Here is a 19,562-nt window from a genome sequence, read left to right on the forward strand (position 1 = left end):
ATGTGCATTATCGAGAGGGCCCAGAGATACCTCTCCGACAATCGGAGTGACAAATCCTAATCTCGATCTATGCCAACACAACAAACACCATCGGAGACACCTGTAGATCATCTTTATAATCACCCATTTACGTTGTGACGTTTGATAGCACACTAAGTGTTCCTCCGGTATTCGGGAGTTGCATAATCTCATAGTCATAGGAACATGTATAAGTCATGAAGAAAGCAATATCAATAAACTAAACGATCATAGTGCTAAGTTAACGGATGGGTTTTATACATCACATCATTCTCTAATGATGTGATCCCGTTCATCAAATGACAACACATGTCTATGGCTAGGAAACTTAACCATCTTTGATTAACGAGCTAGTCTAATAGAGGCATACTAGGGACACTCTGTTTGTCTATGTATTCACACATGTACTAAGTTTCCGGTTAATACAATTCTAGCATGAATAATAAACATTTATCATGATATAAGGAAATATAAATAACAACTTTATTATTGCCTCTAGGGCATATTTCCTTCAGTCTCCCACTTGCACTAGAGTCAATAATCTAGATTACATAGTAATGATTCTAACACCCATGGAGTCTTGGTGGTGATCATGTTTTGCTCGTGAGAGAGGCTTAGTCAACGGGTCTGCAACATTCAAATACGTATGTATCTTGCAAATCTCTATGTCTCCCTCCTTGACTTGATCGTGGATGGAATTGAAGCATCTCTTGATGTGCTTGGTTCTCTTGTGAAATCTAGATTCCTTTGCCAAGGCAATTGCACCAGTATTGTCACAAAAGATTTTCGTTGGACCCGATGCACTAGGTATGACACCTAGATCGGATATGAACTCCTTCATCCAGACTCCTTCATTTGCTGCTTCCGAAGCAGCTATGTACTCCGCTTCACACATAGATCCCGCCACGACTCTCTACTTAGAACTGCACCAACTGACAGCTCCACCATTCAATATAAATACGTATCCGGTTTCTGACTTAGAGTCATCCGGATCAGTGTCAGAACTTGCATTGACATAACCGTTTACGACGAGCTCTTTGTCACCTCCATAAACCAGAAACATATCCTTAGTCCTTTTCACGTATTTCGGGATGTTCTTGACCGCTGTCCAGTGATCCACTCCTGGATTACTTTGGTACCTCCCTGCTAAACTAATAGCAAGGCACACATTAGGTCTGGTACACAGCATTGCATACATGATAGAACCTATGGCTGAAGCATAGGGAATGACTTTCATTTTATCTCTATCTTCTGCAGTGGTCGGGCATTGAGTCTGACTCGACTTCACACCTTGTAACACAGGCAAGAACCCTTTCTTTGCTTGATCCATTTTGAACTTCTTCAAAACTTTATCAAGGTATGTGCTTTGTGAAAGTCCAATTAAGCGGCTTGATCTCTCTCTATAGATCTTGATGCCCAATATATAAGCAGCTTCACCGAGGTTTTTCATTGAAAAATTCTTATTCAAGTATCTTTTTATGCTATCCAGAAATTTAGTATCATTTCCGATCAACAATAGGGACAAATTCATTTTTGCCCCTAGTTGGAACCTACCCACGGATTTTGCCCTTACTTTTCGACTCTGCTCAGTTTTGCCCTTAGATTTTCCTCCGAGGTCGCCCAAATGCCCTTTGACCGTTTGAACAATACTTTGAAAATTCATAACAAATTGACATGAACTCAGAAAAATGCAAATACGATATCAAAATGTTCAGATAAACATTACCTTTATGTGTATGTCATTCGCATTCAGGAAAAAAGTACCGTTTAAACTACCTAAGTTTATTAATGTTTTTAACATTATTAAAAATAAAAGGTATAAATAATACTTTTTCAGAAATAAAAATTACATGCAAATGTAGTTGACATTTTCTAAACATCCTGATATCTTATTTGCATTTTTCTGAGTACATATCAACTTGTTATGAAGTTTCAAAATAATGGTCAAAGTCGTTTGAACATTCATAAAAAGTTGATATGAACTCAGAAAAATGCAAAAAAGATATCAAGATGTTCAGAAAACATCAGCTACATTTGCATGTAATTTTTATTCCTGAAAAATGTATTTTTATCCCCTTTAATTTTTAATAATGTTAATAACATTAATAACCTCGAGTAGTTTAAACAATACTTTTGCCCTTAATGCAAATGATATGCACATAAAGGTAATGTTTTTCTAAACATTTTGATATCTTATTAGCATTTTTCCGAGTTCATATGAATTTTCAAAGTATTGGTCAAACGGTCAAAGGGAATTCGAGTGACCTCAGGGGGAAATCTAAGGGCAAAACTAAGCAGAGTTGAAAAGTAAGGGCAAACCCCGTGGGTAGGTTCCAACTAGGGGCAAAATGCAATTGTCCCTTAACAATATGTCATCCACATATAATATCATAAATGCTACAGAGCTCCCACTCACTTTCTTGTAAATACAGACTTCTCGAAAAGTCTGTATAAAACCATATGCTTTGATCACACTATCAAAGCGTATATTCCAACTCCGAGAGACTTGCACCAGTCCATAAATGGATCGCTGGAGCTTGCACACTTTGTTAGCACCTTTTGGATCGACAAAACCTTCTGGTTGCATCATATACAACTCTTCCTTAAGATATCCATTAAGGAATGCAGTTTTGACATCCATTTGCCAAATTTCATAATCATAAAATGCGGCAATTGGTAACATGATTCGGACGAACTTAAGCATCGCTACGGGTGAGAAGGTCTCATTGTAGTCAACTCCTTGAACTTGTCGAAAACCTTTCGCAACAAGTCGAGCTTTGTAGATAGTAACATTACCGTCAGCGTCAGTCTTCTTCTTGAAGATCCATTTATTCTCTATGGCTTGCCGATCATCGGGCAAGTCAACCAAAGTCCACACTTTGTTCTCATACATGGATCCCACCTCAGATTTCCTGGCCTCAAGCCATTTCGCGGAATCTGGGCTCATCATCACTTCCTCATAGTTCGTAGGTTCGTCATGGTCAAGTAACATGACTACCAGAACAAGATTACCGTACCACTCTGGTGCGGATCTTACTCTGGTTGACCTACGAGGTTCGGTAGTAACTTGATCAGAAGTTTCATGATCATCATTAGCTTCCTCACTAATTGGTGTAGGAATCACTCGAACTGATTTCTGTGATGAACTACTTTTCGATAAGGGAGCAGGTACAATTGCCTCATCAAGTTCTACTTTCCTCCCACTCACTTCTTTCGAGAGAAACTCTTTCTCTAGAAAGGATCCATTCTTAGCAACGAATATCTTGCCTTCGGATCTATGATAGAAGGTGTACCCAACAGTCTCCTTTGGGTATCCTATGAAGACACATTTCTCCGATTTGGGTTCGAGCTTATCAGGTTGAAGCTTTTTCACATAAGCATCACAACCCCAATTAAGAAACGACAACTTGGGTTTCTTGCCAAACCATATACGGTGTCGTCTCAACGGATTCAGATGGTGCCCTATTTAACGTGAATGTAGCCGTCTATAAAGCATAACCCCAAAACGATAGCGGTAAATCAGTAAGAGACATCATAGATCACACCATATCTAATAAAGTGCGGTTACGACGTTCGGACACACCATTACGCTGTGGTGTTCCGGGTGGCGTGAGTTGCGAAACTATTCCGCATTGTTTCAAATGAAGACCAAACTCATAACTCAAATATTCTCCTCCACGATCAGATTGTAGAAACTTTATTTTCTTGTTATGATGATTTTCCACTTCACTCTGGAATTCTTTGAACTTTTCAAATGTTTCAGACTTATGTTTCATCAAGTAGATATACCCATATCTGCTCAAATCATCTGTGAAGGTCAGAAAAGAACGATACCCGCCGCGAGCATCAACACTCATCGGACCGCATACATCAGTATGTATTATTTCCAACAAGTCTATTGCTCGCTCCATTGTTCCAGAGAACGGAGTCTTAGTCATCTTTCCCATGAGGCATGGTTCGCAAGCATCAAGTGATTCATAATCAAGTGATTCCAAAAGCTCATCAGCATGGAGTTTTTTCATGCGCTTTACACCAATATGACCTAAACGACAGTGCCACAAATAAGTTGCACTATCATTATTAAACTTATATCTTTTGGCTTCAATACTATGAATATGTGTATCACTACTATCGAGATTCAATAAAAATAGACCACTCATCAAGGGTGCATGACCATAAAAGATATTACTCATATAAATAGAACAACCATTATTCTCTGATTTAAATGAATAACCGTCTCGCATCAAACAAGATCCAGATATAATGTTCATTCTTAACGCTGGCACCAAATAACAATTATTCAGGTCTAAAACTAATCACGAAGGTAGAAGTAGAGGTAGCGTGCCGACGGTGATCACATCGACTTTGGAACCATTTCTCACGCGCATCGTCACTTCGTCCTTAGCCAATCTTCGCTTAATCCGTAGCCCCTGATTTGAGTTGCACATATGAGCAACATAACCAGTATCAAATACCCAGGCGCTACTAAGTACGAGCATTAGTAAGGTACACATCAATAACATGTATATCAAATATACCTTTCACTTTTCCATCCTTCTTATCCACCAAATACTTGGGGCAGTTCCGCTTCCAGTGACCAGTCCCTTTGCAGTAGAAGCACTCAGTCTCAGGCTTAGGTCCAGATTTGGGCTTCTTCACTTGAGCAGCAACTTGCTTGCCGTTCTTCTTGAAGTTCCCCTTCTTCCCTTTGCCCTTCTTCTTGAAACTAGTGGTCTTGTTAACCATCAACACTTGATGCTCCTTCTTGATTTCTACCTCCGCAGCCTTTAGCATTGCGAAGAGCTCGGGAATTGTCTTATCCATCCCTTGCATATTATAGTTCATCACGAAGCTTTTGTAGCTTGGTGGCAGTGATTGAAGAACTCTGTCAATGACACTATCAATCGGAAGATTAACTCCCAGCTGAGTCAAGTGATTGTGGTACCCAGACATTCTGAGTATATGTTCACTGACAGAACTATTCTCCTCCATTTTGCAGCTATAGAACTTATTGGAGACTTCATATCTCTCAATTCGGGCATTTGCTTGAAATATTAACTTCAACTCCTGGAACATCTCATATGCTCCATGACGTTTGAAACATCGTTGAAGTCCCGGTTCTAACGCGTAAATCATGGCACACTGAACTATCGACTAGTCATCAGCTTTGCTCTGCCAGGCGTTCATAACGTCCGGCGTTGCTCCTGCAGCGGGCTTGGCACTCAGCGGTGCTTCCAGGACGTAAATCTTCTGTGTAGCAATGAGGATAATCCTCAAGTTACGGACCCAGTCCGTGTAGTTGCTACCATCATCTTTCAACTTAGCTTTCTCTAGGAACACATTAAAATTCGACGGAATAGTAGCACGGGCCATTTATCTACAACAACATAGACATGCAAAAAACTATCAAGTACTAAGTTCATGATAAATTAAAGTTCAATTAATCATATTACTTAAGAACTCCCACTTAGATAGAAATCCCTCTAATCATCTAAGTGATCACGTGATCCATATCAACTAAACCATGTCCGATCATCACATGAGATGGAGTAGTTTTCAATGGTGAACATCGCTAGGTTGATCATATCTACTATATGATTCACGTTCAATCTTTCGATCTCAGTGTTCCGAGGCCATATCTGCATATGCTAGGCTCGTCAAGTTTAACCCGAGTATCCTGCGTGTGCAAAACTGGCTTGCACCTGTTGTATGTGAACGTAGAGCTTATCACACCCGATCATCACGTGGTGTCTTGGCACGACGAACTGTAGCAACGGTGCATACTCAGGGAGAACACTTGTACCTTGAAATTTAGTGAGAGATCATCTTATAATGCTACCGCCGTACTAAGCAAAATAAGATGCATAAAGGATAAACATCACATGCAATCAATATAAGTGATATGATATGGCCATCATCATCTTGTGCCTTTGATCTCCATCTCCAAAGCACCGTCATGATCACCATCGTCACCGGCTTGACACCTTGATCTCCATCGTAGCATCGTTGTTGTCTCGCCAACTATTGCTTCTACGACTACCGCTACCGCTTAGTTATAAATTAAAGCAATTACATGGCGATTGCATTTCATACAATAAAGCGACAACCATATGGCTCCTACCAGTTGCCGATAACTGTTACAAAACATCATCATCTCATACAACAATTTATATATCATCACGTCTGGACCATATCACATCACAGCAAGCCCTGCAAAAACAAGTTAGACGTCCTCTACTTTGTTGTTGCAAGTTTTACGTGGCTGCTACGGGCTTAGCAAGAACCGTTCTTACCTATGAATCAAAACCACAACGATTTTTCGTCAAGTGTGCTGTTTTAACCTTCAACAAGGACCGGGCGTAGTCACACTTGATTCAACTAAAGTTGGAGAAACAGACACCCACTAGCCACCTGTGTGCAAAGCACGGCGGTAGAACCAGTCTCATGAACGCGGTCATGTAATGTCGGTCTGGGCCGCTTCATCCAACAATACCGTCAAATCAAAGTATGACATGCTGGTAAGAAGTTTGACTATTATCGCCCACAAATCTTTGTGTTCTACTCGTGAATATAATATCTATGCATAGACCTGGCTCGGATGCCACTGTTAGGGAGCGTAGTATTTGAAAAAAAATCCTACGATCACGCAAGATCTATCTAGGAGAAGCATAGCAACGAGCGGGGAGAGTGTGTCCACATACCCTCGTAGACCGAAAGCGAAAGCGATTAGTAACGCGGTTGATGTAGTCAAACGTCTTCGCGATCCAACCGATCAAGTAGCGAACGCACGACACCTCCGCGATCTGCACACGTTCAGCTCGGTGACGTCCCTCGAACTCTAGATCCAGCTGAGGTCGAGGAAGAGTTTCGTCAGCACGACGGCGTGGTGACGGTGATGATGAAGTTACCGACACAGGGCTTCGCCTAAGCACTATGACAATATGACCGAGGTGGAAAATTGTGGAGGGGGGCACCGCACACGGCTAAAGATCAACTTGTGTGTCTATGGGGTGCCCCCTCCCCCGTATATAAAGGAGGGGATGAGGAGGCCAGCCAGCTACAAGGGGCGCGCCAAGGGGGAAGGAATCCTACTCCTAGTAGGAGTAGGTTTCCCCCTTTCCTAGTCCAAGTAGGAGAAGGAGGGAAGGAGGAGGAGGAGAGAAGGAAGGAGGGGGGCGCCGCCCCCTCCCCTTGTCCAATTCGGATTGGGGCAAGGGGGGCGCCACCTCCTGGCCAGCCCTCTCTCTTCTCCACCAAGGCCCATGAGTCCCACTAGCTTCCGGGGGGGGGGGGGGTTCCGGTAACCCCCGGTACTCCGTAACTTATCCGATACGACCCGAACCATTCCGGTGTCCGAATATAGCCTTCCAATATATGAATCTTTATGTCTCGACCATTTCGAGACTCCTCATCATGTCCGTGATCTCATCCGGTACTCCGAACTATCTTCGGTATGTCAAATCACATAAACTCATAATACCAATCGTCATCGAACGTTAAGCGTGCGGACCCTACGGGTTTGAGAACTATGTAGACATGACTGAGACACATCTCCGGTCAATAACCAATAGCGCAACATGGATGCTCATATTGGCTCCTACATATTCTACGAAGATCTTTATCGGGCAAACCGCACAACAACATACGTTGTTCCCTTTGTCATCGGTATGTTACTTGCCCGAGATTCGATCGTCGGTATCATCATACCTAGTTCAATCTCGTTACCGGCAAGTCTCTTTACTCGTTCCGTAATGCATCATCCCGCAACTAACTTATTAGTCACATTGCTTGCAAGGCTTATAGTGATGTGCATTACCGAGAGGGCCCAGAGATACCTCTCTGACAATCGAAGTGACAAATCCTAATTTCGATCTATGCCAACTCAACAAACACCATCGGAGACACCTGTAGAGCATCTTTATAATCACCCATTTACGTTGTGTCGTTTGATAGCACACTAAGTGTTCCTCCGGTATTCGGGAGTTGCATAATCTCATAGTCATAGGAACATGTATAAGTCATGAAGAAAGCAATAGCAATAAAGTAAACGATCGTAGTGCTAAGCTAACGGATGGGTCTTGTCCATCACATCATTCTCTAATGATGTGATCCCGTTCATCAAATGACAACACATGTCTATGGCTAGGAAACTTAACCATCTTTGATTAACGAGCTAGTCTAGTAGAGGCATACTAGGGACACTCTGTTTGTCTATGTATTCACACATGTACTAAGTTTCCGGTTAATACAATTCTAGCATGAATAATAAACATTTATCATGATATAAGGAAGTATAAATAACAACTTTATTATTGCCTCTAGGGCATATTTCCTTCAGGGGGGCATGCGCCACCCCCTTGTGGGCTGCCTTGCCTCCCTCCTATGGCCCATATGGCCCATATCTTCCCCCTGGGGGTTCCGGTAACCCCCCCGGTACTCCAATATGTACCCGATACATTCCGAAACACTTCCGGTGTCCGAATACTATCATCCAATATACCAATATTTACCTCTCGACCATTTCGAGACTCCTTGTCATGTCCGTGATCTCATTCGGGATTCCGAACAATCTTCGGTCACCAAAACACATAACTCATAATACAAATCGTCATCGAACGTTAAGCGTGCGGACCCTACGGGTTCGAGAACTATGTAGACATGACCGAAACACATCTCCGGTCAATAACCAACAGTGGAACCTGGATGCTCATATTGGTTCCTACATATTCTACGAACATCTTTATCGGTCAAACCACAATGACAACATACGTCTTTCCCTTTCTCATCGGTATGTTACTTGCCCGAGATTCGATTGTCGGTATCTTCATACCTAGTTGAATATTGTTACCGGCAAGTCTCTTTACTCGTTCTGTAATACATCATCCCGCAACTAACTCATTAGTGTTTGCAAGGCTTATCATGATGTCTATTACCGAGAGGGCCCAGAGATATCTCTCCGATACTCGGAGTGACAAATCCTAATCTCGATCTATGCCAACCCAACAAACACCTTCGGAGATACCTGTAGAGCATCTTTATGATCACCCAGTTATGTTGTGATGTTTGATAGCACACAAGGTATTCCTCCGGTATTCGGGAGTTGCATAATCTCATAGTCAAAGGAATATGTATAAGTCATGAAGAAAGCAATAGCAATAAAACTTAACGATCATTATGCTAAGTAACGGATGGGTCTTGTCCATCACATCATTCTCCTAATGATGTGATACCGTTCATCAAGTGACAACACATGTCTATGGTTAGGAAATTTAACCATCTTTGATTTAACGAGCTAGTCTAGTAGAGGCTTACTAGGGACACGGTGTTTTGTCTATGTATTCACACATATATCAACTTTCCGGTTAATACAATTCTAGCATGAATAATAAACATTTATCATGATATAAGGAAATATAAAATTACAACTTTGTTATTGCCTCTAGGGCATACTTCCTTCATATGGCTGGGGCACCGGTTTATATAGCACCAGTGGGCGGCAGACGGACAGGCGGGTGGCGCCGGAGGAGATGCCTCGGCAACCGCGTGCCATTAATGCAGGCGGCAGACGGATGGACGGGCGGTCGTCGTGTCGTTTGAATGCGCGACAGTCGCTGTCGGTATCAAAACTGGCCGATCTTGGGCAGGGGATCCCGAACTGTGCGTCTGAGGATCGAAGGTAACAGGAGGCAGGGGACACAATGTTTACCCAGGTTCGTGCCCTCTTAATGGAGGTAATACCCTACTTCCTGCTTGATTGACTATGATGAATATAGGGGTTACAAGAGTTGATCTACCTCGAGATTGTAATGGCTAAACCCTAGATGTCTAGCTTGTATGATTGTGATTGTCTCTACGGACTAAACCCTCCGGTTTATATAGACACCGGAGGGGCCTAGGGTTGTACAGAGTCGGTTTACAGAGAAAGGTATCTTCATATCCGAATGCCAAACTTGCCATCCACGTAAAGGAGAGTCCCATCCGGACACGGGGGAAGGTCTTCTATCTTGTATCTTCACAGCCCATCAGTCCGGCCCATCTCACATAGCACGGACACCCGGGGACCCCCTAATCTAGGACTCCCTCAGTAGCCCCTGAACCAAGCTTCAATGACAATGTGTCCAACACGCAGATTGTCTTCGGCATTGCAAGGCAGGTTCCTCCTCCGAATACTTCAAAGCAGTTGATTAAAAGAACTATATCCGGCTCCGTGTTACATCTACAACCCTGAACCACAAGGGCAAAATACTTAAGAAAATAAGTCATGTCTACTGACAGCTTTTCGGGCGAGATGTTATGTTCTGGCCTTATTATTATTTTGAACCGTTTTTAGCCTCCCGCTTCGTATTTCGAGGCGCGGTCCTCATTGACACGTCTTGTCAAAGCGGAGATCGTGCCCCCTTATTGCGGGATTCTCATCAATACGGGTTTGGGTAATCCAACCGTGCCGTTTGCACGACCCCTTGGGAATAGGCGAGTTTTAAGGCTCATGGGGGGACGCTTGATATTTACTGCCTTTATAAAGAGATAAGGACCCATCCTTTTACCCCACGCCATCTTCTTCCTCAGCCCATCCGTCCTCGAGCTCCAGCGCCCAAGCTTCAATCCTTTCCGTCCCCAGCAAGCACTCCAGCCATGTCCGGATCTGAAGCGCAAGGCAAGTGGATGGCCTCCTCCGTCATGGAGGGGAACATCAAGGAACTCCGTATAGACACCGGAGGGGCCTAGGGTTGTACATCGTCGGTTTACAGAGAAAGGTATCTTCATATCCGAACGCCAAACTTGCCATCCACGCAAAGGAGAGTCCCATCCGGACACGGGGGAAGGTCTTCTATCTTGTATCTTCACAGCCCGTCAGTCCGGCCCATGTCACATAGCACGGACGCCCGGGGACCCCCTAATTCAGGACTCCCTCAGTCGCCTGCATCGGGAAGCGGCGCGTGGGGCACTCTCTCGGCCGGTGCGCCGCTTCATTGCCGGTGCCAGTGAGCGGTCGCGTCCGCTCTGGGCGGGCATGAATGCGGGCGCTGACCAAAAATGCGAGGGAGGGGTGAGGGGTTTTTGGTGGTCCAGGGCGGTTAGAAACGAGCTTGGGATCGCTCTGAACTCCCGCAAACCTCCCCCACTTTTGTATCCGGTTTGCGGGAGAAATCGCGTCCGGACCGCTCCGCGGACTAATACAGGGCCGCGTTGGATGGCTTCCGCGGTCCGGACAACTCGATTCGGACGGTTGCGGGAGGTTTACGGGTCGGTGTTGGAGATGCCCTTAGACTGGCCGTAATGCGAATCATCAATGGTAACTAATGTTTTTTTTCCTGAGATGACATGCAACTAAATGAGGAAAGAACGGATTGAGTATCGTGATTGATACCGTATCATATTAAATGTTGGATTAATATATGTCATGCATAGCAATCAACGAGATCACTATAATACGAACCTGTTATTATGCATCGTGGAGGTAGTATCATATGCATGGTACTAGTATATTTTCATCGCGGGTAGCCTCACACAACTATGCCCGGCATAAAAACTGATGACTGACAAACAAACTTGTAAAACCAAGACTGAACTAAAATACCAAATTAAATTTGGGCGTCAAAATAGGAAGATCGGATTAAATTTGGCCAGACTAGTTTTCTTCTCTGGATGATTGAATAATCCAGATAGACCGAATTAGCACAATTCTCTAGATGTTTATGGTAATATTCTAGATGCATATGTCTGAAATTTGAATTTTGATTGCTTACCCCTATTAGACATAGAGTCTGGTTTTTTCTTGCATACATCTATATTGCAATGTACATAAATCTGAGTTGTAGCATGAAATTTGTCTGTTTGGTTGGGACCAAACACCATCATGTAAAGACCGAACACTAAATAGTGGAGAACTGAGAAGACCGAAATAATTCCAGTCGTCAGTTATGAAAGACCGAAAAGGCCAGACCGAGCAAACCAAAAACACCGAACGTGTGGGCCTACATACACCTGCCACTGCTCCTTTCTCGCGAACTCCCACACCATGCTTGTGTTTGGCCTGAGCGTGACGGGTTTGGACGAGCGTTCACCACGGCGCAACGCGGCATGGCAACATGAGGAGGGCATGTTCAACACACTACTATGTCTAATTATAAGGATAAATGGACTTAAAAATGGAAAGGCAGTCTTTATTCTTCCAGCAAGATGTATACTAGTCCGAGAACCATCCACTGGTTGGATAGTTAGGTGGGTGGTGGTACCCTAATCCCTCTAGAGATCAAACCCCATGTTTTTATGCTTTGGTGTCTCGTTAATGCGAATTAGTATTTCAATGGAAGGCAACGTTCCATTGATAGCGAGGCGTTTGTGCTGACTTCGTCAACCTTCAGGTTCCACAACTTTGACCAGCTCTTCAGCAAGCGCTGCGTGCGCGCACACACACATAATAATCAGGGTTTCAACAAAAAGATATATAAGAGTTTGATGGGACCATACAAAGCACACATCACTGTTATGTGCTGGCAGACTGAGGCATAAGATCTTCTTTTTTGGCATTTGTTGCATGACAGAGTTAATACAAGGAAAATCTTTTAAAGAGAAAATCCACACATCTTGACTGTTACAACTATGTGCTCTGCAATGATAACATTGAAGAAACAACCCTACATCTTTTCTAGGAGTGATACGGCTCAAAGCTTCTGGAATTCCATTTTGCCCAGCAAACTGAAAGTAATTTCTATGTATGGAAGAGTCCTTCTGGCTTTTCAGAACCCGCGTAAAGAAATTGCTCTTGATGTCATTATTTTGGGATGTTGGAATATTTGGATTCGAAGAATTGACAATTTTTTTAAGAGGGAAGCTCCAACACGCATCACTTGAAATACCATTTGAAGAAAGAGTTAATACGTTTGCAACATAGAGTGAAAAGAAAGAATGCAGATCGCCTTCTCAGATGGATTGACATTTACCTATGACGATTTAGTCACAATTACAGCTCTACGCTATAAATCTTGATGATAATGTTGGGAAAACATGAATTGGGCATATCTCTGGTTGAGATACTTATTGTTGTAAACATTACGTTTCCTCATTAGTGCAAATACCGTATTACATCTGGGCTAAAAAAGGGGTAGGTAAAAATAGACAATGTCTACATGAGATACTAATAAATACTTAAAATGTTTGACACACTAATTAGGGATGATGCCCTTGTATTTGTGAGGGGCACTCTGTTAGTTTTTCTAAAAAGAGATGTACCAAACATAACAAAAAAAAAAGATGTACCAAAGCAAACCTACAATGATATGTACAAATGAGGAAAATTAATACTCAATCATTTTTTCTCTCATGCAGATAGGACAAGTCGAGACCAGGGCGTAGATCCAGGGGGAGCTGGAGCGGCTCATGGATCACCGCATCCACCGCACCAACCTTCTCCTCTGGCGAGCTGAACGCGTCTCCTTGGTAGTAAAAAAAGTAGCATGTCTTGCACATTTTCCAGAACAACTCCTTGCATAGTCTAGGCATGACGCTGTCTTCTTTGAGGACCAACCTTAACAAGTCTCTCCTGCATGTGTCTATGGGCTCCTGCAACTCTTTCCTGGCCTCCGGTATGGTCATCGAGCCACCACTATGATGAACGAGCAGAGATACGCTATTTATTTTACCGTCGATGTACTCCCTCTACAACAACATAGTCAACAACAAAAAATTCTTAGCTATCTCCTCCTGCTATTTTCCCTTGGAGTGTGATAATATTATCATGGAAATTCAAGACGCGTTTATCTCTCGACAAGATAATAAACACCATTGAATTAAAATCCAAAACTTTGGCGAGATACCTCGTAAGTTTGGACATCGTTCAGGAGACGCCCACAAGTGCTCATTAGTCTGAATAGCTCGTTATACTCAGTATCTCTGACGGTATACTCCGTAATCTTTGGCCCAATGAAGTAGAGTGCTGGGAGCACAATGGGGCCTAATGCAAACGTAACAACCGCATTCTCCATGTACTCCTCTGGTGTTGGAATGTATCCGGTCTCTCTCCATTCCACCTCGGTCATCATATTTCTTATCAAATCTTGCCACTACAATCCAGTAATCACGTTAGTATTTGTTAGAGAAAATTAATTGTACCATGTACACAAAAATAAGTATGAATGAGACTAACTATGTCTACAAAGTGTTTGGTGACATTGCGGCCCTGCACCGCAGAAGCCTTTGCTCCAAGCTGGTTCACCGAGTTGTAGATTGCAGAAAAAACAATCTCTACATGTTCGGAGTAGTACTGAATTTCCTCATGCTTATCCCACCTGCACAACAATAGGATAAGTAGAAGAAACCAAATATTGCTTTAGAAAGATAAACAAGAGATGTGTATATTGTTACATCTCAACTAATGTGGTGAGATTCTCCAATTCTTTTTTTGATCCCCCGACGTCGAAGAAGTCGTCAACGACCGTCGTAAGCGCACCGTTCTTGGCCCATAGAATCCGAGCATCGGATAACTCTCCAGGCAACATGGTGCCGGCGGCAGAGAGGTAGAAATAGGCTAACTTTTGTCGTGCAAAAGGTAACTGGTCTAACCTGCTATCTTTCACCCAACTACCATGAAAGGAAACAAAAAAGTCATCTCAATAAGACGAGTGTTGTTGGTATATAATCGAATATAGTTGATAAGATGTACCTCTCGAGATGTTGAAGCTCTTGTTGGCACACAATTTGACTTGTATTGAAATCCATGACACCCAAAGCTAGCAGGTCTTGATTTCTCTGCCAAGGCCTGCTTAAGATATATAATAACATTGGTGTGTCTTGTGAAGTTATGCATTACACAAACCTTGTTTTGTGAAAAAAGGAGAATAAAACCATACAGGTATAGCATCTGATGCTCCATAAAGTCAAATTGTTCGATGTTCATCTTATGCTCTAGACGGTCCAACGTAGTGTAGAAGGGGCTATCAAGAGCATGTTCTACCTAACAACACAAAAGCATATATATATCACTGAGAATACAAGTAGAGTTAGTCTCCAAAACAAAGTCCGGAATTAATTTCATCGACAAATAAGCATAAATAGAGCTACAAACGTGACGGTTCACACTGAAGATTTATCACAAGTTCACAACCGAACACATCCTAAGGCTATCTATGAAATGTTGTGGGTACAAGTATGTTTCCGGTTGAGTATTTACCTCTCTTAGGAGTGGTGTCAATTTTTGTGCCTTACTAGATCTCAGTTGTTCCTTGAGTAGGCGACCTGACCAGGATCCTATACTGTCCAGAATCAACTCGTGTTTCGAGGTACTGACTTGGGAAACCTTGTATAGTTCTAACAAAGATCTCGTATCATTCAGATGAACGGAGGCTTCGGTAAGATGTGATAAGCTGTCTGCAACATGCACATGTTTTCAGGTGAGGAGTTAGTAGCGTGTGAGGAAATATACACGTCCCATATTAAGAATAAATAGATGCTAAGCTTCCCTGAAAAAAGAATCAAATGCTAAGCAAGCTTACAGAATGACATATTTTGGCGAGACTAGCTAAAAGGAAATAGTATATATACCAGATGAGACGTCGTATCCGTTCATCCTTAGGATACGAAATGCCATGGCACATGTCCCCGTGTCCAGCATGATCTCCTCATCTCTCTGCAACCAACGACTGCAAACTTGCTCTTGTCAGACACCCTCTCACACGAGACTCTACAACCAGTAAACAAAGAACCGATCGACTAATCATCTTTACTCAACTTGTAGCGAGTAGTACTTCATATACCTGTAAGTGAAGTCCAGGACACTCTTGATCTCACCAGCAAAATGCCGGGATATCCCGATCTTTTCAAGGACGTCCAGCATGGATAGTTGGTGATGTATATTTGTCGAAGACGTCGGGAAGCATTGGATCTGAGGGGAGGCAGGCAAAGGCAAGGGAGCCACCGTAGCCACCCCTGCGGTGTTATGGGAAGATGGCGCCGGTTCGGGTTCCTGGAGCTGCTGCTTTCTTCTAGTCTCTCTAACCTTCTTCTGATCCATGCCATTTATTAATCCTAACTGAAAAGTACACATACAAAAATAAGAGCTCGTCACATGCAAATTTTGGTAGATGGCTGTGTGGAGCGTACGATGCAGAGGCCGGGGTTATCCCCTTTTCGAAGAAAAAAAAATGCAAATTTAGTAGGAGTAGTAATCAGGAATTAATAGGTCGCTTTGCTGAGTGTCCGTGTTTTACCACTCGGCGAAGAGCATTACACCCGGCGTACGTGAAAATTCCAGTAGTGTTAGTATATACTACCAGCCGGTTTTGCAAACTTGCAGCATTTTCTCCGACTTCCAGCTGCCTGTTCTTGGCCCCTGTTGTAAAGAACACCATTAGCTAATTATCACAGCGTTACGACTGATTAATCTACTTTCTCGAACGCAAAAATTAAAGAAGAAGACGAAGCTATTTGCATCTATAAAACAAACAGATCAAAGAAACGAGACGACCAAGATGCATCATGCATGGGCATGGTGGCATGGCAGGCTACCTGTGGCGACGGTAGGCCGGGGAGATCTGCTCGGCCGCATGGGCAGCACCCCGCATGGTAGGCCGGAGGACGAGGGGCAGCGACCACTTGGCGGCGAGAGAGGAGAACCGGGCAGATTAATTACGCCCCTTGTCGCCGTCATTCGATCGACCGATGTGCAGAAGCAGAAGGTTCAGCTAAAGAACTGGGAGTGAGTGACTACCTGAGTGAGTCAGAGTTCAGTATATATAGAGTAAATACACAGGTTGCTGGACATTCCTATCTGGGTTGAAGATATCGTATCGAAAATCCAATTCGGCTCCCAGGAGTCACAGACGAGTATGCATCTGTTATCACTTCTGTTTCACGAGTTGCACGAATCCTGTCGCTGGCTCAAAAGGTTCACAGGAAGTAGACAAGCCTCGTGAGACACCAGCGGAAATGTGGAATTCACGCGTGCAAGGACAAACCCACTTGCGAAATGCTACTGTACTAGCCTCCTATCTATGGTGTTGAAGCTACATAATGGCACGGCCACCGGAGGCTGCATCAATCTATGTACGGACTGTTCTTTTCAATCCAATAGACAAACATGTGGTGCTGAAGCTACACCATCCGAAACAAACACTTCCACGTGACGCTACGCTAATTTCCAAACTCTCATGGAGAGACCGGTTACATCGCCGCGAGAGGTGATGTCGATCGCTGCCCGACTCATGAATTGAGTTGTTCGTCTAATCAGTCGCCAGAGTCCAGGCTGTCAGGTCAGAGAAACGAGAAACTCATGTGTTTACAACATGGTTGATGGGATTGGACGAAATTATTGATAGAGTTTGTGTGGTTGATCGTGCTGGTGAGGCTGTTCTGATATTTTTACTGCACTTGTCAAATCAAGATTTTTCTAAGATGGGCTTCAGAATCCGCATGACAATTATTGATTGGTATTTATGGTGGAAAATACATCTGATGCTTAAGAATCAAAGTTTGTAGTATTTTTTGCTAAAACTGTGTACTATTTTTCTTTGGAGTGGCAAAATCGGAATAAGACATAACAATTCGGCAGTTTCTAGTGGGAAAAAACAAATAGATTTCGCTACAAATCTAACGTCGAGTTTTTAAGCATGGCAAATTGAACCCTCGAGATAGCAAATTATGTTGTTACAAGAATGACAATGTCCCTTAGCAAGCATGGCAAATCATTGCCATGTTCAGTTTTTTTGCTAGAAATTGCCATACTTGCTAAAGGAAATTGCCATCCTCGCGACAACATAATTTGTCATAAAAATCATTTGATTTTCCATGCTTAAAAATACGACGTCGTATTTTTAGCATTTCTAAAACAAATCGAGTCTCGTGTATTCGCGTGTACCTGTGTGTTTTATTTTTTGAAACATGGGATTTTTTTGCCCATTTCATTAACTAAGAAGAAGATTGATGCCCAGTTAATTACGGAAAATTGAGCGAAACTGGATACCACAAGGGCCAAGCCCACTCGAAACATCAAAACTCATAGGGTCAAGACCACTCTCGCCGACGACAATGACAAACGACACAACAGGCGCCAACCACACAAACACATACCAGTAGTAGGTCCTGCTCCACCAACATGCCGGCCTTCCACCCCTGTCAAACAGAAGGAGTCATGACTGCTATGAGAGGAGCAGACCTGGGACTATTGATGGCCAGCAAGTGCATAGGGTTTAGTTGTGACCTTTTCGAAGTAAGAGTATATATCGATCCTATAGGGAGCACACGACTTGAACTTTGTCTCTTGTAGTGATTTAGATTATAGTGGCTGCCAGTTAGTTGTGATCCAAAGCAAAGAGGAAACGAAAGTTCAGAATATTTAGTGGTTGTTGCGAACACGGAAATAAATAGTAAGAGTAAAATAAAAGAGCATGAAATGTAAGTAACGGTTGTTGGAATTGATAGGACTAAAGTGTTCTCATGAGTCCGAATTCCACAATAGTATGTGTCTAACACGACCGATGCGTAAGCATAATCCTAATTCGAATTTCTAATATGCTTTATATGTTGCTACAAGTGGGCGGAGCCAAGTACAGATATGTGCACATGCAGGAACCCTGTATCTCATATGCCACTACCGTTCATCTCCACTCCAGTTACCGAATCATAATTAAGGGTTTCCCCATGAACACAGCTAGTGCGGTCTCCGTTTATCCCCTATCACAATGATCTGGAAAGGAGGGAGATAAGCATTGTCACTACCGACCTCTACATCCCACCCTCACACCAATAGTAATAATCTTCCATCCGAAGGAGGCATATGTTGGATGGTCGACTTCACTCAAAATCAAAAAGATCATTAACATATGCATGTAAAGGGCATATCAAATCCTATTATCATTCAATCATAAACATACTAGGGTTCCTCCATGCTCCCGAGAACTAGGAAACTACTCACACATCGAGGAAATGAATATCAGGGGATGAATAATGATGAACATGGTGGTAACATCAAAGTAATACAAAAGTGAATCCACGCCGACTAATGTATTAGAAAGGGATGGAGATGGATATGGGATGGTGATGATGAAGACGGGTGGTCATAATGCCCTCTTGATGCAGAGATGCGGCGGTGTAGTCCCTTGATCAATTCCCCCTCCGGAATCCTTTCGGAGGCTAGGTTTCTTCGTTTTGGATGAGTTTTTGGTGGCTAGGCATCCCTGGTTTGTGATCCATGTGCACAGGGATGAAGTAGTTGATCAGGCGGAGGCGGAAACACATGGTATGATCAATGGTACGAGCGCGTGCACTCGTACATTGCATCGTCTTCCAATCAGGCGGAGGTGGCGACACATGATAACCTGACGAAAACATATGAAAGAAGTGTGCAAATGCGGTAAAATCCAAGAATCCTACAGGCTACAACTATGGAACAAAATAAGGGGTGTAAAACATCACACAATTTGTACTCATCAACTCCCCAAAGTTTGAGGTTTGCTCATCCCCGAGCAAATGGGGTCGCTTGTAAGAACGAGATCATCTTGCTCATGACGTGCAGATAAAATAAATGCACGAGTCTACCACTCGATTCAGGG

At 43.1% G+C, this 19,562-nt stretch overlaps 1 protein-coding gene across 4 annotated transcripts; it reads right to left on the minus strand.

Annotated features, from left to right (window-relative positions):
* Window positions 1-13,059: 13,059 nt before the first annotated feature.
* LOC109780592 (acyclic sesquiterpene synthase) lies at window positions 13,060-16,994 on the minus strand. 4 transcript variants are annotated; one of them, XM_020339170.4, is made up of 11 exons: window positions 16,522-16,994; window positions 16,224-16,345; window positions 15,771-16,045; window positions 15,559-15,656; window positions 15,188-15,384; window positions 14,868-14,971; window positions 14,681-14,776; window positions 14,383-14,598; window positions 14,165-14,306; window positions 13,836-14,081; window positions 13,060-13,677 (listed from the first exon to the last, which is right to left on the minus strand). In XM_020339170.4, exons 1-11 carry the CDS (start codon window positions 16,661-16,663, stop codon window positions 13,324-13,326), a joined length of 1,992 nt encoding a protein of 663 aa, XP_020194759.1. In that variant the 5' UTR covers window positions 16,664-16,994; the 3' UTR covers window positions 13,060-13,323. The 4 variants fall into 4 exon arrangements, with proteins under 4 accessions (XP_020194759.1, XP_040255563.1, XP_040255562.1 ...); XM_040399629.3 differs by having other exon boundaries at window positions 14,681-14,779; window positions 16,287-16,345; window positions 16,522-16,918; XM_040399628.3 differs by having other exon boundaries at window positions 14,681-14,779; window positions 16,522-16,917.
* Between the last annotated feature and the right edge of the window lie 2,568 nt (window positions 16,995-19,562).

Source organism: Aegilops tauschii, chromosome 2 (genome assembly GCF_002575655.3).
Source record: "Aegilops tauschii subsp. strangulata cultivar AL8/78 chromosome 2, Aet v6.0, whole genome shotgun sequence".
NCBI classification, from domain to species: domain Eukaryota; kingdom Viridiplantae; phylum Streptophyta; class Magnoliopsida; order Poales; family Poaceae; genus Aegilops; species Aegilops tauschii.

Excerpts from the sequence above, each read along its gene's own strand:
- LOC109780592 (XM_040399628.3), bottom strand. The coding sequence starts at position 16,663 with ATGACGGCGACAAGGGGCGTAATTAATCTGCCCGGTTCTCCTCTCTCG. Across the intron at positions 16,346-16,521 it reads CCGGCCTACCGTCGCCACAG|GGGCCAAGAACAGGCAGCTG; the intron begins GTAGCCTGCCAT and ends TCTTTACAACAG. Across the intron at positions 14,780-14,867 it reads GAGCATCAGATGCTATACCT|CAGGCCTTGGCAGAGAAATC; the intron begins GTATGGTTTTAT and ends ATATATCTTAAG.